The following is a 26,515-nucleotide window of genomic DNA, read 5'->3' as shown; positions in this document are numbered from 1 at the left end:
CCTGAGCCAAGACCCCTGCACCATCCCCTGCCTTCCTGCAGAGGTGCCCATCAATGTGTGGTGCTTTGCCACACCCCCTCCACTCTTGCAAGCATGGAAAACATTCTGCAAAAAAATTTTTTTTTCTCTATAGGATTGCACCTAGAACTCACTGACGTGGGGGAATTCAGTGAAGCACGCTGTCTTCCCTGGCTCCGTTTCAGGGTCCAGATCTACTGGAAACTTCTATTGGATAACTAACTTAGTGTACAGAGCCAGACTCGAGAGCACACTAGTATCTTACACTAACATCTCAGATTCTGTTACCCCTTGAGCTCTCTTCTCAGCCTGGACCATGTTTATCTTGTAGATGTACAGAGGCAGGTGGATGGGAGCCTTTCATCTGTTTAATTTTGGATAGGAGCTTTTAAACGCACCGTTAACACACAAACTTTAAAGCTCACTCAGAGCCTACTCAAAATGCAGGCTTTTGAAAGTCAAAAATCCCCTTCCTCACAAATTATTGTTTTTGAGCTTTAAAACCTCTTAACTTTTCATTTAAACTCAACAGCCAAGACTGTTCTCTTCTGCTGTTCAGCCCTGGTGTTTCTGCTATGACAGCCCTGCCCCGAGTTACTGAGTTCAAAGACGGAGTCTGAATGGTGAGAGAGCCACAGGGTTATAAAACAGCAATAATACAGAGGATAAAATAATTGCAATGGACACAAAAGCATATTGATTAATATATCAAAATAGGAGCAAGTTGTGACATTTCTCTGTCATTGCTTTACAGGATCAAGCCTATCGTTTTAAAAGAATCAAAGGATAATAACACACAGGACAGCTGGACTAGACATTCTTTCTCTCCTTGTTTTATAAAAACAATACCATTTTTTAAAAGTCAAATCAGATACCTGGTAAGTTACTGATAAATAAAACTTCAGAATTGCGTCCTCTGGGACATTTGATCTTTGATTCTGCAGCTTAGCAAAGAGACTTGCTTAGTGGAAGCCCATATGTAATTAATATTGAATCTTAGAAAAGTGACTCAATGACGTTTGCCTTGTTTCCTTGGGACAGTTTCCTTAGGGAGAGTTCTGGCGTGTTACTGCAAACCTACAGTGGCTTCCTTTTATTTCCCCCATAAAATTCAAATAATTTAATACAACACTCAGAGACCATCGTGACCTGACTCAGCCCCACCTCCCCAGGCTTGGTTTTGCTCGGAGCCTTTAGGAATTGGGCTGTCAGGGCCCACCGACCTTCTGTTTTCCCCTCAACCACTCCCTGAGCTTTTCCGACTCCATGAATGGACTCAGTGCATTCCCTCCCCCAGGTGGGGCTCCCTTCTCCATCAGTGAACGGCCCGGCCCTTTCATCCTGTGGTACCCCCAGTCTCCGTTCTACACCTAGTCATAAGGCGTCTCGGGGCTCTCCCCCCTCTCTCCCACGGCACGTGTCTAAGGTGACCTCTACCAGGGATATTTGTGCAGTGAGAAGTGGCCCAGACCCTGAAGGAGGAAACTTGGGCTCTACCCCTGTTTCAAATCTCCTGGCAAAACCGTTTCATTTCTCGGGTCTGTCTGTGGCTCTCATAACTGACCCTGCACTGTTTCCAGTCTGAGGTCTATTGGCTACAGTTTTCAACTCCTTTGCAGAGAAGTCAAGTCTCCATTTTCAATAGCGGTTGAAAATGTGGTTTTCTTTTCTTTTTTTTTTTTTTTAACAAATACAGGTTGTACTTAGTAAATATTTGCTGAATCAAAGTGGCAGATGAGAAATAAGAAGTTGACTGATAAATCCCATGGGATAAATGGGGAAAATCAGGGTAAGTTTGTTTTATTTGACTAAATAAATAGTAATGTTAATAAATATTATCTTAGTGACAGAGGGCAGGCGAGGGCTTACTTACGGGGCTCCCTCTCCTGTCCTTTCCATCTCAGTCAACAGTTGCAATTTCCTTCTCGTATGTCTGCAGAATCAAACTTTTAAGACTTCCTGTGTACAATTAGCAGTTCGTAGAAGAGAGGAGGGCTGAAGACTGACTACAAATTCATGTTTCCTTTGACAAGCTTCTGAATACACTCAGAAAGCCTTGCCAGGTAAATACAAAGTTAGATCACTTTATTTCAGAGAAGCTAAAAATAACTCAGTTCCTTGGCAACAATGTAAACCTTCTTTTGCAAGCAGCATTTGGTGTTCTGGCTTAACTGCAAAGCTTCATGTTGGCAAAGACTGTTTATCTCAGAGAAGATCAACATAAACTTACCTCTGTCTTTGTTAGCCCATCACACCTGCTATTCAATTATGTGCTCTTTGCTTGTGGGTACCTGGAATAGTGAGAAAGAATAGAAAAATCAATTAAATATGACTCAACAGCAGTGTGTCAAAGCCAAACATTTACAATTTTAATTGATGACAGACACACACTTCATAAAACTATTAGCATGCAACTCCCAGCTGCAAAAACTGAACAGCAATGTGCCTAAGCTGGTTAGCAGCAAAAAAGTAAACCAATCACATTGACAAAAGCCACCGTAAACAAAAAAACTGTATTTAAAAGAGGAACAGTTTTGGCATTCGTCCCTAGTATCGAGTCTTTCATTTTCTTTTTTTCCATCAAAATTTAGCTTACGTTTGATGTTAGCAAGAGTTGCATTACTATTATTGCTAATTTTAGTTCTGTTTATTGCCTTGAGGGTTATATATTGTAAAATAACTTTGGTGCCTCTAGTTAATTTTAATTAGTTGTTTTAATAACCTATAGACCTATTTGTTATGTTTTTGTAGGTTTACTTTTTTAACAATTAGGAACTTAATAACTGAGAATCTTTACCATTACTGTGGCATAGGCAAAATTACAGAGTTACTCTGAGTGTTACCTGTTTAACGTTTAGTCATCCTTTGAGTCCTGCGACATATTTCCTTAATAATCAACAGCCAGCAAGTCTGATAGTCTCAAAAGAAATATCAGCCCTCTAAACTGCCTTCAAGGGCGGTGATATTTAGCACTGAAAATTACAAATAAAGTTTTTGAGGTTGAATAGCAACAACTGGCCAGTGACACGGATGATTTGTTTGTCAAAACAAATTGTTATCAACTACGCAAATGAAGTCCACACACTCCTTTGAGTGAAAACAATACGGTGAGTGTACGCAATGCTTACATGTTGGATGGGATCTTTAATGTGCGGGAAACTCAAAGGTTGAAGAACTAGGCATTTAGACAGTGGTAAGTGGTAATCTTACCTCTTTATTCTCCATTAGTCTTTCTCACGAGAGACATGCTAATGCAAACAAGTCAACCAGAATTTGTGTTTAGCAAGATAAAGCTTAGAGGATAGTTTAAAATCCGTTTATTCTTCTAAATCCACTTTTTCCATTAACATGTTATATAGACATTAGTGTTCACTAACCATGATTCATGTCACAGGTTAGTTTGTTAACTTTTAAATTATTTAACAACCAGAAGTTATTAATACACTTTTAAAGTATTACACAAATATCTTAAAAAACAGGCTTGGGTTCATTTTTGTAATTTTTAAATAGAAAACATTTTAGGCGTCTCTTGAAGAAGAAATAAAGCAGGCATTTAAAGCTAGAAAACAAGTGATTCCAAATTTAGTTTTTACAAAAGTTTTCAGCTTTATTGACAAATTATGGCAAACATATTTGACAAATTGTGGTTTCCTATTTAGAGAAGCTTACACATGGAACTTTATGTGTGTTGTGTTTTTCTTTGTTTTAACAAATACAGGTTAAAACACTGAACAAATTCAGTTAGCTACATACATACAGTAGCTGCTTGTTTTCAACCCCATTAAAACAGCATTAAAATTAAATTTACAAACTTAATATCAAACATCTCCATCTAACTAACAGATATTAAAAGACAGGTTAAAACATCTTGTCTACAACTTTATTATAGCTAGTTCAAATATCATGTTACAGTCTTTTAGCAACCCTAAACAAAGTTTTTGCTAGTTGAGACTCCGAATGTGTTAACAGGTTCATGCTCTTTCTTAAAAAAAAAAAAAAAAAGAAAAAAAGAAAGGAAAAGAAAGAAAGAAAAAGAAAAAAATAAAAGATTACACACAACAATGAAAACAACCCAGAATCGCATCTTGCTGAGTGGTTTATAGACAGCGCTTGCCAATGTCTTTTTTTTTTTTAGTCTGTTTTGTAAAATAATAGTAGTGTCAATGTCACGCCAACAGCATAGGGGAAATACAAGAACTCCGTGGGCGCAATCATGAGCCGTTATCCCAAGAATAGGAACAACAAAAAAAAGGACTATTACTTGTCATGTTGCTGTTTACGTGGAGACCTCAGGCTATGACCCGTCTTTGCGGCGAGGTCACGGTGAGGAGGCCCCTCAGTATCTACCGTAGGGGTGCTCCCTGCGGCCCCCTCGGGCTGGCCTTGGCGGCAGCGCCTTCAGGCTGGAGCGGGGCGCGGCCCATTCCTCTGGTGCTGCGGACGAGAGAAGATGGGCACACTCACTTGGCTTCACTCACAGTCATTTAAGATGCAACATTCGATGCCCTGATCACACAGGCAGGCACTTGGTTTTCACGATGATGCTTAAGAGAATGCAAGAATAGTTTACACTTTTCCTGAGAGATACATTGATGGGGTCAAAGTTGGCTTTAAAAAAAGAAAAGAAAAGAAAAACACCAACCCCCCCTGCCAAAAAAAAAAAAATGCAACAATTCAAAAGAGAATAGAAGATCTTAACACAGAAGACTCAAGCCTCACTACACTTTCCACACAGTGACAGCTTCCCAAAAAGTATCTATTTATGCAAGCACTTGGAATTAAACTTGCAGGGTATCTTTCAAAGCAGAGAAAGTTAAAAGTCCATTTATTAGGAGTGAAATGGAAAGAGGAGCATCGGTGTAAACCACCCCCATGAATCTGTCAAGTCTTTGTGCCCAGAAGGGAAACGTCGTGTTCCTTCATGGGGCCAAGGGCTTCATACTGGGTTTACGGTGATTTATGGGATTCCAGAAACTAGGTTATCTGAGTCTTTCAGGCAGAATTCAGCTCTTCATTAGGGAGCAGATTACACGCATTGGGCTATGGTGGAAGGAAGTATGGACATTAACAAAAGGGGATTTCTAGAAAGAGACACACTGACATTCATAGCTCATATAAAATGGGGTGGTGATGGATACGGCTGGGAAAAAAATCATTGCAGGTCAAGCCCAACTGATGTAAAGCATGTATCTCTGGATAGTCCAAGTGCCTCTAAGAATATGGCTAGCAAAAAGCAATAAGAAAAGTTTAAATTGCATTTACTGTACTACAAGGCAAGGGATAATGACGTATAATACGGAAAAATGAACAAGAGTTGGAGCAGTATGGGGAGAAATAGCATTAAATGGGCAAACATTAGGTTTCTCAGGCTCTCATTCACCAGGAGACCTTTATTACGAACGGTATTTGATGATAAGTGAAAAATTATCTCTCTTACTATTTCAGGTCCACGCTTTTGTTTATTTCAATATGTGATAGGACATAAAATAGACGTGAGGCCCTAAGTAAGTATGAGAAATGTTACCTCACTCAGAACAGCTCTGCCTAGATCAGGAGTTGGCAAACCATGGCCTGAGAGCCACGTTCGGCCAGCTGCCTGTCTCTGTGAATGAGATTCTCCCGGAACACAAATGTGCCTATTTTTTGCCCTATTGTACGTGGCTACCTTCACTTCTACAAAGGAGGACTTGAGTAACTGTGACAGACACCACACTCCCTGCAAAGCCGAAACTATTTACACTCTGGGCTTTTACAGGAAAAGTTTGCAGCCCCACTCTCGATCACGTCTTTTTTTTTGGTGGGAGATCAGTGGATGTGGGTCTTTCTGATGTGACCCCCTGAGGACAGGAATTTACCCCTAAGCTGCCAGACTTTCTCAACACTAGACATTTTGGAGAAGAAGTTTATGTATGTACTTGATTGGAATTAAATAAAACTTTCTTTGACGCACTGGAAGGGAAAATGGATTTTGCTTGCCAAGTTTGAAAGTGACTTGTCAGCCTTATGTAATGTGAATTTTACACTTTGTCTAATAGTCAACAATATGTCAATGTCCTTATCCTCTAGTGGTAAAATATACCCCGGAACGTAGCGCTTTTTGCTTCACTTGTTCTAGAACGTTAGCGATCCCTGGATTGCAGTCTACGGATTTTAGAAACTGAGCTAATACAGGTTTCAAGTTTTCCCAGGAGATGGAAGTCCTGGAGCATTCTCGGATGCTGAGTGTTCCTGGGAGGTTCTGCAAAACAGCAGAACAACTGCAGGCAGGGAAGTGTGGTAAAAACTCCCTCACTGACTTGGCTTTACTAGACTTCTATCTAAAGCTCCAGGGTAGCAAACTGATGGACTGAAACCTTACATTTCCTGACCGTGAACCAGCATTAAGATGGGGAGTGACAGATTCACTGCTGTGTCCCGAGCGCCTGGAGAAGATGCAGTGCCTGGTCGATGGCATGAACTGATGGTTAAATGTGGGAACTGCGAGGCAGAAAGAGCTTCCAATGACAGCCTTAAAAACACTAACAACTGAGTTGAAGAATTTCAACGTTAATTTTATAAACTCCCTAACTAGAAATCTTCTATATTTGTTATAGTCAGACTTCTGACTCAAGATGGTTATTAGTTAGCTAAGTACTGAAAAAATTTCACTACTGAATTCAATGGAACGATCATAGAGGCACCCTATTATAAAAAGTGTAAAAACTTTTGGTTTTATTGCATAGAAATGTGCTCTTTTATAATTCTCTGTTGGTGTGTGAGTTAATACTATGCTCTTTCCTCCTTGCTGAAGCCCAGGAAATTGGGAAATTCTGTTAGTCTACCATAAATGCAACCAGAAAGGCAGCTGAAACGAATTCCTGCTCAGGCAAAGGGAGTGTTAGATTTTCTAAGATGCCTTACTGTTAGCAGAGGAAATCAAGGATTTCTTTCACTTAATTCAGATCTTGGGCCCATTGTTTACACGTTCTCAATGACAGTGGTGAATTGAGATCAGGAAAATATTTTTTCTATTTGTACTAAATTTCCTTGGTCTTTATTTTTCCTAATGCCAGAATGTTTACGTATAGCCACACATTTGCAGTCACCACATTACGATACAAGCCAGCTTCTCTCAGTCCAGTTATAGTCTTTGGATTTGGACTGGAGAACGCTGACCCAATGAATGGTTCTTTTTCTTTGTCATCATATAGTGTGTCATTGAGCTTTGTATGGTCAGCCAATGTCCTCACTGCTCGCTGGAAGCTCTTAGATTACTTCAGAAATAGAAGTGATTCTTAGAAACCCAAAGGAATTCTAACTTTAGTCCACCATGTAACCTTGCACATGGAAAAAACCAAACATAGGAAGAGACAATTCATTTTTAAGTCCTCATGATGAGAATTCTCTAAAATTTGAAATTATAAAGAGCCAGGAATGGACTTAGAATTTTTCCATCTGCTTGGGGTTCTACTATTCAGCAGGGAAAGTGGAATTAAAATATGTTAGGACTTCATACAAATTCTGGAGTCCTGGCCAAGTGTGTCTATTCCCATGAGGGATGTCATTTAAAAAAAAAAATCATTGTAGACAGTATAATTCAGAGATAATTTTTTCTTTTTACTTTTGGAAAATGATAAAGGAAGTCAGACACTCTCAATATTAGGATCTTGTTGTCTGAGAAGCACTAAGTAGACTATATGTGTATGTGAAATAAGTACAATACTCCTTAGAGAAGGTGCAGGGTTTGAAATCACTGGGATGGTTTACAGACTTGTGGATTTTAAAAAAGCATATGAAGATGTGAAAAATAGAGCTCAAGTGACTTGACCAAATTCCCACCATTTCTGAGCTTCCAAATTTAGATTTCAATGTACCATACAGTATATGAAATAGGAAGGAAAAGGGGCAAAAAAAGCATTCATTAGATAAAATTTTCTTGTTTTTGCTTTACTAAAGATCTCCTGTATGTGAGTCATTGTCCTAAGCCCTGCATACGAGGGGGATAGTTTAAGGAGCCTTAAGGAGATGACAGGACCAAACTAATATGAAACTTCATAGATTACGACACCATGTAATTACTATTTGAAGAAAATGCTGAAGAAAGCCTAGAGGAGGGAGCTACTGAACTCCATCATTCAGAGAACTTGGATGGATTGAATTCTCACATTTAATCATTTCAAAGAAATAAACTTCTGAGCAAATATACAGCATAACTAAAAATTCAGATACTGCTTAACCTATTTAAAAGAACTCACTTTCTTTAAAGACTTCCTTGTATAATTATTTTGTATCATCTGGCCTGGTTTTTAAACTGGATTCCAAGATCTATGACAGGAAAGACTGTCTATGGTTGCCTTCAGGTAGTAAAGGCACCATAAATCTTCATTAAGTACCATGTAAATAAATGGCGTTACTAGCTCAGAAGGAATTTTAAAATCAATTATGCAAAATAAATGAAACAGGACTTTCAGAAACACATGGTTAGCAATTAGGTTATAGTGGTCTTTTGAAATATATTTTTATTGAAGTATAGTCACTTTACAATGTTGTGTCAATTTCTGGTGTACAGCACAGGGCTTCAGTCCTACAGGAACATACACATATTTGTTTTCATATTCTTTATCACTGTAGGTTACTACAAGATATTGAATACGGTTCCCTGTGCTAGTGTTTTGGATATTTGAAATAGATCATTATTTCTTTAAAAACTTATTCCATATCTGGTTTTGTAAACTCAGATTGATTTTTGTTTTTCACTCAGTTGAATGAAGTTTTACAGAACGCCAAACAGTGCATCTCCATTACATGCTAATAAGCATCACTGAGAAACGTTTACTTTGATAAAGGGGCGTAAATTACACAGGTAATCCCTCTTGTGCACTGAACGTTACTCCACTGACTTAAGCAGCTTCTGCATCTCAAATATTCTGCTCTCGGCCGAATCAGGACTATTACGTGGTGTGTATTTCTCAATGTGATCTCATTCCTGCCAGGGAACTAGGAACTGTGGGGCACATTCAGAGCACAAAAGAAAAATCTGGATGATTTTTAACACTGCAAAAAGGTGTTCTCTGATAAACACTGAGGTTGGACAAAAAACAGGAAGCACAGGAACAGGGCACCAATTTATGAAAAGTCGGCATTTTTTACGTACCTGGAAAGTAAACCTTTAATGTCTGTCTTTCCAGAAGTAGGTTAACATGACACCTTGAGAGTAAATTAACTTTAGAGGACAGTTCAGAAGGGACACAGGGTATCATAACATTACTGAGGGCATAGTTCTTACGCTCACGCTTTGCCAGTAACACAGCTACTTGTTTGTATTTCTGAGATCTGAAAAAGAACCTCAGATTTTTTTTTTTTTTTAAATACGCTAAAACAAAAAAGGACAGCTCTTGCTTTTTTTGGGGCACACTGTAAACGAATACGCAAAAAACACAACAAAGGTGAGAAACCTAAATTAATCTCTGTTATTACAAGCCGCTAGTGTCTTTGGTTTGCCAATCCTGTGAGAGCGTCGCAACAGGCTGATGAAAGTTCACACCGGCTCTGAGACACTCAGCTTGTTGGTCCCAGTGAGGTTTCTTATCTTTTAGAGGAATACCATTCCATTTAAAAGCACCTTTCGAATATCTGAGTACATGTTGTTTTATAGCTATTTATTCCCCAAGGGAATATGTTAGGTTACTTGTTTTGTAGTTGCTGTAACTCATTATAATAACACCATCCATTTTCTTCATTTAATTTTTTTTAAGTTAGAACCAGCTTTTATTTATTTATTTACTTATTTACTTATTTATTTAAAGAATTATTTTTAAATTTTTTCCCCTTTATAAGTGTTTTTTATCCATATATAGTCAGTTTGCAATGCTGTGTCAATTTCTGGTGTACAGCACAGGGCTTCAGTCCTACAGGAACATACACATATATTCATTTTCATATTCTTTTTTGCCATAAGCTACTACAAGATACCGAATATAGTTCCCTGTGCTACACAGTATAGCTTGTTTATTTTATATATATTTAATTTTTGAATACTTATTTAAAAAATGAAGATGGCTGCACTCCATCACAACTTGTAGGGGTCAATCACAGTGCTAGGCATTTTATGTATATTATTAACAAATACAATTTTCTTGCAAAATAGGTCCTGATATCTTCCTTTAAGAAGACTTATATTACTCCCTTTTGATTATATAATAATTGGTGATCCCAACAACGAATGATTAGCTAAATGAATGAGATTGCAGTTTTAATTTCATTAACAAAAATGCATGCTGCTCAAATTGAATTTTGCTACTGTGCAAATCTAGGTATTAATTCATCCAAAGTGGAAGGCAGGATTAGCTGATCTGCTCTGAGCATTTAAAAATATTACGGAATATTGGAACCTAATGGCTGAACCATTGCATCCACATAATTTGTATCATTATTATATGTAATTGCAGAGTTGTGGTTTTAAGCGGCAGAGGGTAAAACAGAACAGAATTGAAGGAGACATATGAATGGCCAGCATCTCTCTTCAAAGATGAACATAATGAATTACTTTCCAAGAAGAGTAAACTTTCAGTTCACCATCAGTTAAGTTCTCAGGAAATTCAGGCAGCTTCTGGGAAGCAATTACAGCTTCTATCACTTTTGAAATTTTAATTAGATGCCCCCTGTCAGAGACAAGCAACACTTGGGATAACCCATTTAGAGGACAAAAAGGACTTCACTCCATTTCCAAACTTAGAGTTTTATGATGCACACGGCAGGTACTCCATAATTATGTATTGAATAAATTAATTGTTTTTACATGTTTTGCATCTTCATTTTGTACCCAAAAAGAAGCCACAGGTTTCTCTCAGGTGGGTATCTTTACTTTGAATGGAAGTCCCAGGAGTCCTATAGCCAGGCCTGCATTTGAGTTCTGGGTCTGCCTCTCTCTTGTTGAAAGACCTCTTTGCAAGTCACCAAGTCCTTTCATCTACATACTGATGACACATTTTGATTGTCACAAACTATTCTGAGCTTCGGACACCCACACTTCACTGCCTGTGAGACATTTCAGGGGTCTCAAAGTCAGCTTCCCCCCCCCACCAAACTAAACACTTTTTTTTTCTCCATGCTACTTAAACTCTTTCTAAATTTCCCACTTTAGTGAATATTGTTATTGCCTACAACTTATCCAGTCACTCATCAGAAACCCTTGGCATCTTCTCAATTTTGCTCATTAGATCTAAACAATCTTTTCTTCCTTAATATGTATTTAACTCATCCATTTCTTTCCATCTCCATCAACCCTATTCCATGGCAAGCCATTGTCATCTTTGTCCAGAGTACTCAGCTACCTTCTTATTTTTTGTGTCCTTCCATGATTTTAAGCACATATACATATATATGTTCAATACAAAAAGACATCTATTATAAGACACCAATAATTACAACCATATTTCAACTGACATTGTGTTTCAGTTCCCACTGAGTCATTCAATAAATTATGACATCTTTGATAGATGAAGTGTAGCAGTTATTTCAGAACAATGTATCTTAGTCTTTTTTTTAAATCCATGTACTATTTTAATAAATATAAAAATCTTCCCTGGTAATTCTGCGAAGATACACTAGAGTAGCGTATCTCCTGGATATATGTTTTTCTAGTTGGTGTATTTCCATGTTGGGAAGAAAATGTTTTCCCAGCTTTTTATTTTGTACTCTGCACTTTGTGTTTTTTTAAAAACAATTCCTTTTTTGTACATTCTAAATACAAATCTATATCATATTGAATGTATTTTTTGCACATGATCAGTTGACCCTAAGATTCTGACAATAAATCACTCAACTTTCCCCTCCTCCTCATTTCAAATGATTGTACCATTAACTCAGCAGAAAATTAAGTAATAAAGGAACTTTCCTATGACTTGTTTTATTGGTGTAACAAGAGAGTTGTTAGATGCATGTGGATTGTAATTCTCTGTGGACTTTGGTTGGGTGAGTTTTAGACAAAAATCAAGTTTGAGATTTAACTGTTCAACACGCTTGTTCAAAAAGAGACTAAATTTGTTCAAAAAGGGACATTTTACTTTCCATTATTTAAACTTATAAATTAAAAAGTAAATGTAAAATGACAGATTCTATAACACAGTGTTTGCTTATAAAATACCCAGTGTTTTGAAAATATGTTGCCTTCAAGAATGCAGACAGTGGACACGTTTCGACCTTTCATATTAAGATCGTGGGCCACTTTTTGCCATGTATCCTTCTAAAATTTATTCTCAATCTTAGCTTCCAGTAGGACCACCCAGGAAACTTATAAACTGATGCCCAGTTCTCATCCCCAAAGAATGTGATAGAGCTGATCCAGGATAGCAATTGGATACTGGTATTTTTTTCAGAATTCACCAGGTGATTCGAAAATGTATAATTAATGTTAAAAATCTCTGATCTAAAATACTGAAAAGCAGGTTCCAGTGTTGCCGAAAACTGTTGCATTCAGGACTACATGATTCAAAACAAAATTTAAACCCGTTGCATTCAGGACTACATGATTCAAAACAAAATTTAAACCACTGTTAATACATCTAACTTAAAATGAGCAAGGCAAGAATGAAGTAGTGGTTGTCTGCTCTTTTTGGCTGTTTCTTGACGAAGCAACATAGTCTGCATTTATTACCAAGACTAGTTGGATTAGATGTCCATCCCACTGTAACCTCTGAAACAGTTGGGAACAGAAAATCAGCTACTTCTTAAGTTAATTTTACAACTGGATTTTAAAACACTTTAGGAGCACAATTTCTTTAGTCCTCCTTTCAGTTAAAAATAAAGTTTTGAAATCTATATTAAAACTTAAATTGAATAAATCACAGTGGTATTTTTCTCAATATCTCTCAATAACAACTTCAATATTAATAAATCCTACGAGAAGTGTTTTGTATAACATTATTTTTAAAAATGACTATAAATTTCTGCCCACCTTAAGAAAACTAATCTTCATTTGTAACATCAATTTCCTCAAATTTCTACGTCTGTTTACTATTGCAAATGGCTCATCTCTACGCTTGAATCGCGTGGTGGCGTGATTACCGGGTAGCTTCATTTTCCTTTGCTGTTTTCACAGATTAATCAAGACAGAGCTTATATTCACACTGGGGAAATAATCGTTCCATCTCCTCAACAAAATGAGTGTGTTTGTGTTCTGCAATCAGCTTGAAGTGAGGCACTCGTATGTTCCCAAGTTGGGCACAAAAATTCTTACTGCTTTCATTCATTTCAAGACATTATATTAATGTTACCTTCCTTGCTTCCACACAGCTGTCATCTAAAATGCCACTGCAGAACAGACCCATAATTAGCTCTTCAGTTTGTACTTTAAATATGTTTTAATAAGCAGCTCTCTTCTCTGAGTAGAGAATATTGCTGTCCATTCTTAGCTGTCAGTCTCAGAATTTAGAGGGTGTTTCTTATGTGAAGCATTGCTCAGACAGGCTGATCTATGCACTGTATTTAAAATGCACCCTTACTGAATTATGAGCTATTCACATTTATCCAAAAACAATTATAATGATTCTGATAGATTAGGAAATATTTTAAAAACACAAAAACTAATTTGGAATTCCTGTAAATCAAATATTTACGTTCCAAAAATAAATTCAAGTTATCAGAAATGTAACAATTAAAAATTAATTTAATAATAATGACATCAATGAACCATTTAATAAATATTAATACATTAAATGATATATGTAGATTATTATATTTTATATATTAAATATAATTATATCATATTTCATACTGGTATTTATTTTAAATATTTAGTAGTTAAATTTTTATATTTATTTATTGCAAGAAAAATAGTTTAATATTTTATATTAAGTGTATGAAAATATCTTGAATAATTTAATTGCAATGAAGCCCAGAGGACACATGATATGCACTGAAGTCAATGCATTTGTTACTTCAACATGAATTTGGGCCCAAAAGAGACAAACACGATTTCAATATGGTGATACACGAAGCCACAATGTGTAAAGATTCCGAGTGAAGGGTCACACTGAATGACTGGATTTTACTTCTAGTGGTTTATTTCAAACCATTTCTGGAATCCAGAATGAGAGACTCTGGGTATCTGTGCCTTTTGAATGCAGGACCCAGTTGCCCCAGAGAGCATTTCTTGTTCCTCTGTCAATACCTCTGTTTCCCCGCAGGTGCTTCCTCCCACCTGAGCAGAGGAGAAGTGTCTGGGCAACTTACTGTGAGTCTCCTCACATTCTGCCCAAGTCTGGGTGCTGCCAGTGGTCTGAGAATGGAAGCTGCTCATTTTATACTAACACAGATCTGTATCCTGGATACAGCCAAAATGTAACAGAGAGGAGTCAGTAATTCAGAATATAAGTGGATAAGCAGTGAGATGCAAGATTTACGTTTTGGAGTAAATGTTACTGATTTAAAAGATCGTGCACAGTTCATTAAAGGTGAGCTATAAATGGATACTTGTTGATATACTAGGTAACATGTGAGTTATGGAAAATTAATTTTAAAAAAGTCAGTCCATAATTGACGTAAGTAGGTCCTCAAATCCCTGCTCCATGTGCAGATTTAAAAGTTATCATCTGCCCCTTTGGAGGTGACAGGATAAGCCTATGAGCAATAAGACTGAACTCAAAGTTCCCTTTGCACAATCACCTAATACCAAAATCTGACTGCACACGATGCATGTTCATATAATTAGGCATCAAGGCTGCGATGCTGAGCTCTTACTAGGTCTCATCATCTGACTTTGTCCTTTTTGTCCTTTTTCTATGGTCTGGATCGGCTATGGGGACATGAGCACATTTAAATCTCATGACCATATGGAGTGGCATGCAGGCAGTTTCCTTACTTCCTGGTTATACAAAAAGTTATACTAATTATGTAGATTTGGTTCATTATAATGGCACATATGAAAATGTATTAAGTTCTGCATTTTGTCAAGGTATTATCTTAATGATTATGAACTGAAAAAAAAAACAAAAACCCTTGATCTTATGATGGGGAAATCTTAAAGGAATTTTTATAAATCAGTCTATGTGTGTTCTCTTTTCAAATAAATTATGTATCATGATGGATTTAAAAATTGGTAAAATATAAAATAAAGTAAAGAGTAAATAAATATGGGAGTATAATTTAAATTTCCATCTTTTATAACCTAAATTTTCTGCAGTGTGTGTGTATTTTTAGAGTAAAAAATGTTATTTTTAAGTTTAATCATACCTATGTAGCTACTTAGATTCTAAACACCTGTGGTAAAAAAAATTCTAAAATATATAATTAATTTCACATGTACATCATTTAAAACATAGGTGTTTTTATTTGTAGCAATATGGATGGACCTAGAGATTGTCATACTAACTGAAGTCAGAAAGGAGAAGACAAATATCATACGCCATCACTTATATGTGGACTCTAAAATATGACACAAATGAACTTATTTACGAAGCAGAAACTGACTCACAAACATAGAAAACAAACTTGATGCTTACCAAATGGGAAAGAGGGTGAAGGGATAAATTAGGAGTTTGGGATTAGCTGATACAAACTATTGTCTAAACCAGATAAACAACAAGGTCCCACTGTATAGCACAGGGAATTACATTCAATACCCTGTAATAAGCCACAGAGGAAAAGAATGTGTAATATATGTGTGTAACTGACTCACTTGACTGCACACCAGAAACTAACACAATGCTGTCAATCAACTATACTTCAATTAAAAAGACATAAATGACTTTGTGCTTTTGTTCAGGGTTCCCCGACCTCATTCTGTGGCCCAGTGTGTAGCAGAGATGGGTCACAGTGAGCAGAGAGGATAAGGAGGTGATGGAATGGCCCTGGGCTGCTGGAATCCTGGCTTATGAGCAAGCCCCTTCCTCAGCTCCACTGTTTCCTATGAGAGCTGCCCATGATGAAAGGTTGCAATGTGTTGGTTGGATTTATTTGCCTCTGTTCCTGGAATGTCATTTCCTGACCTCAGCAAAAGAAGTAAATAAATCCTGTCCTGAATACTCACCCTCTGACATGAAAATCAAACAGCACTTCCCAAATCAGAACGCATTGACAGGTGACTTATCAACATTTTCAAGCAAAGAGGAAAACACCTTAAATGTGAACTGTATTTTGAACTAACTCTTGATCAATAAAGTCAGAAAATGGCAAAAGATCCTAATAGCCAAAGAAAAAGTCAAGACCCTAAAGCAAAGTCTATGTTTAGGCCTACATGTGCCTAATCTTTCAACCTTAAGAATATGGCCAATGTGGCTGAAATTTTAGATAATGAAATAGAAGAAAAGTTATTATGAAAAATTCCTGCCTAATGTCTTTCTTACTCTGTCCAGACAGTCAAACCACTTTCTGCATTTTCCTCATTACTTTATTAAAAATAATTGATCAGCTGCTTTCTGTGTGCAGAGAATAGCCTGTTGGTAAATTATGATTTGACCCAGAATGGAATCCAGTGCGTAAGAGCAGGTGTTGCTTCTACAGTTACAGATGCTATTTGTCTCTAGCCTTGGCTGCAGAAAAAGAGTTGAACAACCAAGAAAGAGCAGAGCAAGACCCACAGGTCACAGAGGTGAGCCCAGCTCTCCTGATCAGCGCTCCCGCCTCTCGCTTAGAAGGTCTCAAAAAGTAATGGCTTGTATTCACATACTTTGCCCTATGGTCTTGCTTACATGGTATTAACATTTAAAAAATATAAACACCTGAGCGTGAGAAATCTCATACCCTGTTCCCAACTATGCAGTCGGATTTCATCAAATTCATCCCTGCCACTGATTTCGGTGTACGTAATTCTATAAAGTAAATCTCATGGGGGATTTTCCCTCAAATGTGTGTGCCATGTGTAAGAAACAATGACTGCATTTTGTGTTGGAATAAAGTCAATGGAATAAAATCAATGGAATAAAAATTCCATTTTAAAAAAAGTGGCTTATAAGTAATAATGTCTTCCCATCAGAATGTAAGTCGCAAGAGATGGTTCACTGCAGTGTCCTTAGGACTGAGAACAATGGCTTACATGTGTTAGACGTTAAATAAATATTTGTTACATGAGTAATGGTCTCTGCGTCACATGGTTTACAGCCTGACACAACCTTCTATATGTAGGAATACTTGTCTCCACAGAAGACAGTAGGAACCAGGGGTGCTGGATTGTGCACAGCGTCGTATTCCTAGACCCTGACAAACCCTTTGTGCACAAAGGACAAATGTGCATTTTCATTATAAAATGGAGATAAAAGTACTTAATATTTCAATGTTACATAAAGAAATAAGAAAACATATGTAAGTCATCAGCTTATGGATGGCTGTCACTGTGGTGGTGGCTTATTTTTATATTTTAACTTCTGAACTCAGCTTTATGATGGTCACCCAGGGAAGTGAGCTGTCCCCATAAAGAGGAACAGAGTGGCCTTGGTATTATTTTCTTAAAAATCCAGGACTGAATAAATTAAAACGAGGGTTATTTTTTCAACGCAGTCAACTGGTGATGCTGCATACGTTTTAAGGAACCAGAATCTGCCCTCCTAAGGGAAGTACTGTCTTGATGTATCATAAGGCATTCAGTACATCTTACTGAATTGAAGTACAATTAATTTTAAGTAGTTTTTAAATTAAACAATGTAATTTTGAAGTTTCTTTTGTAGACTAATGTACTTGTTAATGATGAATTCTTATGCATCAATTATCTGGCACTTTCAGGAACTACACACACTATAAAAATAACTTGAAAGCTACAATTTCTGCCCTTAAATTTTTAAAAATCTTTTCACTGTATGTTATTCTGATGATTTTTGTAATAGCAGGAAAGACACAATTGTTGTCGACTCAATGAGTCAGACCATGGACACGGTGAATCATATAAGAAAGACACTATTCAGAATGTTTACTGTTGCTGTTGCAAATGATCTATGATTGTGATTAATTGCTTTTGAAATTTTGGTCAAAATTGATCTGTCCAATTTTCTGGCACCGGCTCTGTATGTCAAATCTCACCCTAGAATTACATACATCAACGTAGCCTGGACTGCTGTAAAAACAGGGGGGAGCAAGACGGAAGTAATTTCTGAGTTGTCAGTGACGGATGGATGTTCTGGTTTCACAGTTTTAGTAAAGAAAAGGTCTTACCATAGCTGGCATAGGCATCCTCACTTACTCCATGACCATAGTCATAGTACTCAGGCACACTGCAATAGATTTAGACAGCAATCAATGTTACGATATTCAGGAGGAATCAACCCAAAAAACTCAAATGGAATTTGAAAGCAAAATGTGTGTTAAGCTCATAATCCCAAGAATCTCTAGGCATAAAACACATCCTATAGAAATTTTCAGTGAGAGAAATACATGTTATTGACAAAGAGCGCTGTGATTTTCTCATACCAGCTCAGCACTTCCTTATTTCTATCCTCCAATTATATAAATCAAATTTCCTCTGAAACACAAGTCTAATACTTCAAGAGGAGAGTTATAAAAGGTCTATTTCCAAGAAAAAGTGCTACATAAGATGACAATCTGGTCAGCTGTGTGTGGTGTTTAATGCTGTTACCTTAAGAAATATACATCAATTTCGTCTTCACCTCCAAACACTGAAATGATGTTTATAGTCCCCTTCAACCCTTCCACAGTATGTCCATGCACTTCTCAAATATATACACTATTTCTTTTCTCTTAATGTCATATAATTAAAAAAAAAACACTATACAAAAGGTGGAAATTATTTTACTTTAGCTTAGTATTTGGAAAAATTATGCATATTTTAATTTTACTTAGGGAATCTATGAATATTTGTAATACAATATATTTTTCATTCAAGTAAGCTTCATTTAAAGTTCTCTGCCTGAATCTTAATTTATAAGTTTATATATGTATATATTTATAAATTATATAAAGGTTATTCATTTCTTTTAAGTATATAAAAGTGTGGCAAGAAAATGGCTTAATATCAAGTGCCAAATTGTGTAGGGGTGAGGGTGGGTGACAGATGCCAAAGGGTTAGGCTGGAAGGAAGACAGAAAGCCTCAGAATTATTTAAAAATATTTGGTTGTTATTATCCCTCAAAGCAATCCCATAGGTCTTATTATGTCAAATACTTGAGATTTCATTGATATTAAGGAAAGAGACGCAAAAAAGAAAACGAAAGTTTAAACATTAGAGATGAAAAGACAGATGGAGAGAAGTTTGGCCATCTGTATCTTTCTGGGAGGTGGCTGATTATGCATTAACTCAATTTTACTGTAATGTAGCAGGAAGAAAAAAAAGATTCCCTAGTCTTTATTGCCCAGGATATTCATATACAAACTCTCTAGGAAGAATATATGGTGATAAGTTTTCTCTCCATCCTTCTAATGCCTTGAGATTGTAGAAGTCTAAGGCCATTGGCTGGTGGCTGGATGTTTATCTCTTCTGTCACATACTTATCTTGATAGAAATGGTGCACCTCAATTGAGAGCCCTCACGTATGTGTAGCAAAGTCCTGAGAGCTGTCACCTTGATTTCCTGAATGTTCAAGAAGTGGCAGTCGTGAGATTGTGATTTAACAAGCATGTTCCCATGTATCAGGATGAAGAGAAAATGAGGGCATTGAGGCTGCTCCCTTCCTCCTAACCAGCAATCTTTCCACTGAGTAACCCTGCTTACGTGTCCCAGTGCGTGCTGTGTGAAGACCAGTAGCACCAAACATTATCTAGTGACATCACTCTGTTTCTGATGGGATTTCAATTTTAATTTTAATTGATGAATTAATGTGGAATCTAAAAAAAAAAAAAAAAAGGGCACAAATGAACTACTTCTTTGTAACTTAGATGACTGATTTCTTGAATATGTGCAAGCATATCTGATTGTCCTTTGTGATTGGATTACTGCATTCTGTTGATTTGTATTTTGCGGTTGGCTTTATTCCTTTGGTAACTGTAAGTTTGAAAAAGCTGAAACTCTAACCTGTTCTTAGAAACAATGAACAGTACATATATGTTAATTTCAAAAACAACTTAACCATGAAAATAAAGGGTGAATGGGCGGAAAATGAAATAAACCTGAGTTTGCATTATCCACTATTGTTTAGTATATGTTATTGCTTGCTCTTAAGAATATTATCAGCAGCTTCCAAAAGAAAATAATTGTTTGTGTAGCTGCTTTATTTTTTAGTTATTAAAAAGTATGTTTCGAAAGTTTTAAGAAAATGGATTTTCATAAGCAAAAGAAAATACATGTGAAATATGTGGCATTAAATATATAAAGAAATTAGAATAAGGAAACAATAAGGATAACTAAGAAGGTCTATATTAAAGTAATTCCCAAATTAGTTTCTATAGAGAATATTTTCTGGTTATTGTGAATCAAGGAACAGTCTCCGTTGAGAGGAGATGTAAAAAAAATTGAGCAATTTACCAATACTTTCAGTTTTATGTATAATATCTCAGCACTGAGAAATTTGAAAGGAAGAATTAAGAAATCTTAAATCAATCTAGACACTGCTTTAAGAGTTGGCTAAAATTGCTAAATAAGTAACAGTGATTTATTTAAAGAAGGGTTTTCTGCAATAAATCAAAATTTTCATATTTGATTCCATTATAATAGGGCAGGTGATATGTACAATTCATGATCCATTTGGGAATCTAGCCATTGCATGACGTTTATTGATGACACCAGTATTTCCTACTTCACAGAGAAAATTTCTCCAATTTGGAATTAATAAAAAACTAAGAACTATGATAACTCAAGAAATGTCTAATTTAACATTTTTCCATATATGTAAGTTATATAAAAATATTTATTATGACAATAGTTAATAATTTTGCCAAAATAAAAAGGAAGAAATATACATTTAAAATATTTTAATTGATGAAGCTAAGAGAAGGAAAACTAAATTGCAGTGAGAGAGACCATGACAAAGCAGCTGAGTTATTCTCTACTATAAATAATACAGACCCACTAAGAGGGAAGTTTAACTTTCAGAACTCTAAAAAGGGGAGACTGAAACATGTAAGACATTTGTAAAAGAATGGATCATGCGAAATAATGGAAGAATAATGGAGAATAATCATCCTGGACTCCACCAGAGTCCATACCTCTGCTAATCCAAACATTACCTCTCATTTCTTCCCTAAGAAAATATTTTACGTGGACAAATGGCCACACAGTGAGTGGAATACACTTGCCAGCCTGCCTTGCAGCTAGATGTGTCTTGTGACTGTGTCAGGAAAGGTGGGATGTGCACAGAAGTGAGGGATGTCAACCTCAAGTTCGTTTCCAAGTTGAGAACAAGCTCCTCGTCTTGGGCTTGTGCACCATCCCCTCCTCAGATGGTAGAATGCACTCAAAGTGATGATCTACCACCTACCATGCAAATGAGATAATGACTTAGGAAGTCATGTACAGCAATATGGAAGGAACTTGTCTCAAAATGATCACACTGGAGCAGACTTCCTCTAGATCACTGCCTCCCTCAAGGGGTTGTTATCCAGAAAATAAAAAATCATCTTTTCTCTTTTTTGAGCCACTAATTTTTGAATCTCTGTTACAATGATTTAGTCAAATATAAAAATCAATATATAGAAGTGTACAACTGCCATTACAATCCCAAAATTTGGGCTATTAGCTCAGTGGGAGGGTGGAAAGTGTAAGGGAAAAAAAAAATGGGAAGGCCCAAATGGCAAGCTACAAATCCATGTGCATTTCAGCACTGTGGGAAACAGCTGGACAAAGCCCAGTGGTTGGTAATCCCTGATGCTTTTTAAAAGGTTGGCAAAAGTTATGAGCTCAAGTAAGAATCAGTGGTGAAGCTGGGATTTGAACCTTGATGTATCTGATGATGCAACTCTTGGGGACAACTTATAACTCATCTAGTCCATTCCATGTATTTCAATAATCATCAACTTTATCTACATAATCTTAGACAAAAAGATGCTAAATAAATCACTTAACATCATTATGACCCTGAGCTAAGTGTGATTAGGAAGATCAGGTGAGCTGTGAGCACATTTACCTATCTTCCTCCTTCTCAGAAGATTCCCAAATACTATCAACAAGGGCCTAAACCAAGCACATGAAATTCTCAACACCCTCTTCATTCCCTCCTCAATTATTTCCTCTTCTAAGAAGTCTTCTCAGGTCCCCTCTAATGTATTCCCACAATGCTATTTACCTCTCACGTATTGCACTGTCATTTTTTGCAATTTGACTTTTACATGTGCTGTTATTCAATTGTCTGTCTTCCCAATTAATATAGTTCCCATGAGGTCAGGGCTATTTGGACCATCATGTATTTACAGGGAGGAACCCAGTGCCTGACACATAGTAAATGCTTTAGAAATGTTGGCCAAATGACTGTGGAAAACAGTATGGAGATTCCTCAAAAGACTAGGAATAGACTTACCATGTGACCCAGGAATCCTGCTCCTGGGCATATATCCAGAGGGAACCCTACTTCAGAATGACACCTGCACCCCAATGTTCATAGCAGCACTATTTACAATAGCCAAGACATGGAAACAGCCTAAATGTCCATGGACAGATGACTGGATAAAGAAGATGTGGTATATGTACACGATGGAATACTATTCAGCCATAAAAATGACAACATAACTCCATTTGCAGCAACATGGATGTCCCTGGAGAATGTTATTCTAAGTGAAGTAAGCCAGAAATAGAAAGAAAAATACCATATGAGATCACTCATATGTGGAACCTAAAAATAAAAAAAAAAGAAAAGAAAAATGAACATGAATACAAAACAGAAATGGACTCATAGACATAGAATACAAACTTGTGTTTGCCAGAGGGGAGGAGGGTGGGAAGGGATAGACTGGGAATTTGAAATTTGTAGATACTGACAGGCATATGAAGAATAGATAAACAAGATTATACTGTATAGCACAGGGAAATATATACAAGATCTTGTGGTAGCTCGCTGTTAAAGGGAATGTGACAATGAATATATGTATGTTCATGTATAACTGAAAAATTTTGCTCTACACTGGAAATTGACACAACATTGTAAATTGACTACAACTCAAAAAAAAAAAAGTTGGCCAAATGAATGCACTGAGGTCTTGGAACTGATGAGCTTTATGTTCATTCCAGTTTAAACAGCCACCTTCTAACCTGTAGGCATCATCCAATAATCCATTGCATTGATTACCACTCATCACTGCCTGTGTACACACACCTGAAATCCCTTTTCTATTTGAAGAACCAAATGCTACTTTATTCCACAGAGCCCTTAGCATTCAGTTCTATTTAGATCAAGGTCTCCAGTTTCCTTGACCAATTTCCTTGATCCTTCTACGACATAACTATAATTACAGTTAACCTTCTAACTATATTAAAAAAAAAACAACCTAAAGGTTTTTAAAGGTTTGTATCAGGAAAAGTAGATTTGGTGTTTACTTAGAAACCTTCTATGTAACAAAAATAAAAGATTCTGCTCACCTACAAAAGAATAGGACACGGGTTAGGGGACTTAGAAGCTTTTCAACTCTAGACATGTTATGGAAGGCAAGTTTGTGTGCCCCACGCCCCCGTGAGGCCAAATAAACCAAAACATTGGAGTTTCGAGCAGAGAAAGGTTTACTGCAGGGCCAAGCAAGGAAGACGAGGTGGCTCATGACCAAGAAAACCCCAAATTCCCCGAAGGGTTTCAGCAAAGCATATTTAAAGGCCAGGTAAGGGAGGGGGGCCACAGGGTGCATGATCAGCTCGTGCACAGTCCACTGATGGGTTGATGCAGAGGTGACAGGGAGGTCAACATTATTACCCCCAGGCGCCAGGGGGTCTGGGAGCCACATGCTCTTGATCGTCAAGTAGTTAATGTCTTCTTCTGGATGGTGGGTTTTAGCATCTGAAAAACTCAAGAAATATACCTGAGATACTACTATTTGGGTCCTTCAGGGGGGAGCTGCAGCAGAGGGCGTGGGGGAGGGGTCTGACCCCAGAAGCCCCCACAGGGGTTTGAACTATCTGCTCAGTTACAGGTAGTCTGAGCCTTGGATTTTAAAGTAGAGAGATTTTGAGTTGTTTATTCTTCTTTTTAACATCTCATGGGACTGAAGGTCAAAAACCTCTGCCTTCTATTTACCTAGAAAATTTGGGACTGGATGAAATCATTCACTCAATATTTATTGAGCACCAGTACTATTCTGGGGATATAAAAAAGGAGAAGTTACACGACCATATTTCTTAGATGTGTTGGAATAATAAATATAAGTATTACAAGGAAGTATCCATAGATGAATGCTATGGATATTTTCAACCTACTTTCTCTCTATTTATCCAGTAAAATTTATTGAGAACCTATTATGTGCCAGATAGTATTCTAAGTGCTAAGTAATACAGTAGTGAACAAAATAGACAAAGATGCCAGCCCTCAGGGAGTTCAGAAGTAAAGTATAGGCTAAGTTAAAGAGTTTTAAGTGTCAAGGAGAAAAGACTAGAGCTGGAAGATGAACATCCAATGCTGGGATAAGGGGTACAATTTATAGTTAAAGTAGTCAAAAAGGCTTTACCGATGAATCGATACTGACAGACACCTGACAGAGATAAAGGAGAAAGCCTCGGAAATTTAGGGAAGGAGCATTCCAGATAAAAGGAAGACGTAAAGACCACGAGGCTGAGGTGTGCTTGGGGCATCTGAGGAATGGTGACGCGCCAGCGTGTCAGGGCGAGGTGAGTTTCAGGAGATGAGGCTGGGAGCAGGGCTCAAGGGACATGGATGTTTTTCCATGTCCACCCCTGGGGTCCTCCCCAAGGCTGTCTCCTGAGCTCACTTCCTCGGTCTCTGCCTTCTTCACTTTCACTGTCACATCCATCCCCAGGACTTTACTGATCACAAACTCCGTAACATCTATAAGGAAATTGCTAGTATAAGAGCAAGAATTGTTTGAATCCCACATTAATATCAAATTAGCACGACTGCTTCAAAGTATTCCTTGTAATATCGTAAAGGTTAACATGTACATTTTCATCCCAATATTAAAAGATAATTATTTAATTAAAATGTAAAATAACACAGTGATTTAGAGAAGGCATTATTTGAAAGCAACCAAATGTGATTGAATTTTGATAGCATAAATGAGAGGGGGTCTCTGAATCCACTGTCATGGTTAATACTGTAAGTAAATTGAAGTGAGGGCTTGTAATATTTATCAGGCTGCTACCAACAGTTTTCAAAAGCTTATAAATGAAATACTCTGAATTATTAGAACAGATGGATATAAAACATGTTTAATACACCCAGTCATAAGGCAAAAGGAAGCATAGGAAAGAAAACATATACCATATGTAACTGCTAATTATGAGTGAAAATTGTTAATCTCATATTTTTAGAATTAAAATCACAGGCACCAATATCATTGGAATTAATAAGAGATTCAAATGTGAAAAGCGTATAGCTTATATCATTAGCCACCATTATGTGTACATATTTTACACATTTCATTTTTCATTCAAGAATTTTTCCATTTAGAAATTGGCCTTTATTCTGAGGACAACAGGAGAATTAAAACACACAAGGTAACCTCTCTGATACTAGACAACAGTGTTCTCACATAGGACAATTTTCTTTGTTGAGAATTCACTATCACTGCACTCAAACTATTGGTAAATAAGAAGTTGGGATAAATATAAACCATAGCAAACTCTTTTGCACAACTTTTATTTCATGCATTTCTAGTACAGAAATAATTAAAGTAGATTTTAAAATAAAATTTAATATATTTTTATTTGAAAATTGAAATATGCTGATCATTTTGTATGTGCGCTCAAAAATATTAAATAAAATATGTTCCTTTTTGTGTGTATGTGTTTTGGCTAAAAGGCAAATACCTTTTTCTGCATTCTAATATCTGTGCTTTTCATAGAGTTCTAACACAGGGAAAAAGCAATGCTTTACATACTATATTTCTGAAGTATCTCTGAGATTCCATCAAGATTCCATAAAGCTTTAAAGCATCTTTGAAATTTATACTGTATTAGTTGGTTACTTATTTATTCATTTCATTCAACCTGCAATGTTACACAGGAGGCACTGTGTTATAGAGCAGCCACGTTTGTGTATAAATATAACACAAAATTTGTGTTCTGAAATTAACCAATAAACTAAATAAATTAGACATTGATGTATGGAGAGATAGGAAACACAGCAAAGCTCTATACTTGTTTTTCTGGCCAGTTTGTTTTGAGAAAGTCAAAGCTGTAAGTATCCCACACAGAGGTAACTCTTATTACAAGACAGAAAAAAGTCTACCATCTCAAAAGTATAGAACACTGAGTGTCCACTCTCCAGCCCATTTGGAGGGAAATCAGTATGCCTTGTGAAAAGCGATACACAGAATTTAGAAAAAAATATATACCTGAACTTCAAATTGAGAGTGGCTGTTTTTCATTTTTATTGAGTGTGTCATCTAGAACAAATCATTTAATCTCTTTGAAAAAGGTTTTTTTTTACCTTTAATATGGCAAAAATGATACCGCGGGTATTAAGAAGAACCTGGGACAGCCCTGTGA

The 26,515-nt window shown here is 36.7% G+C and overlaps 1 protein-coding gene across 2 annotated transcripts in view; it reads right to left on the bottom strand.

The window, feature by feature from the left end:
* KHDRBS2 (KH RNA binding domain containing, signal transduction associated 2) overlaps window positions 1–26,515 on the bottom strand; it is a 507,201-nt gene that overhangs the window by 1,354 nt on the left and 479,332 nt on the right. The window contains exons 8-9 of one of the 2 annotated variants that reach the window (XM_032463333.1): window positions 18,139–18,197; window positions 2,249–2,309 (exon numbers count right to left, since the gene is read on the bottom strand). In XM_032463333.1, coding sequence (XP_032319224.1) covers window positions 2,281–2,309; window positions 18,139–18,197 — 88 coding nt within the window. In that variant the 3' untranslated portion in view covers window positions 2,249–2,280. Of the gene's footprint in view, window positions 1–2,248; window positions 2,310–3,599; window positions 4,453–18,138; window positions 18,198–26,515 lie in introns of those variants that run through there. The other variant, XM_006187704.2, reaches the window with a different exon arrangement.

The sequence above is a fragment of the Camelus ferus genome, chromosome 20 (genome assembly GCF_009834535.1).
Source record: "Camelus ferus isolate YT-003-E chromosome 20, BCGSAC_Cfer_1.0, whole genome shotgun sequence".
NCBI lineage: Eukaryota > Metazoa > Chordata > Mammalia > Artiodactyla > Camelidae > Camelus > Camelus ferus.
Note: the sequence above shows the minus strand (reverse complement) of the source record. Positions and strands in the feature narration are given on the sequence as shown.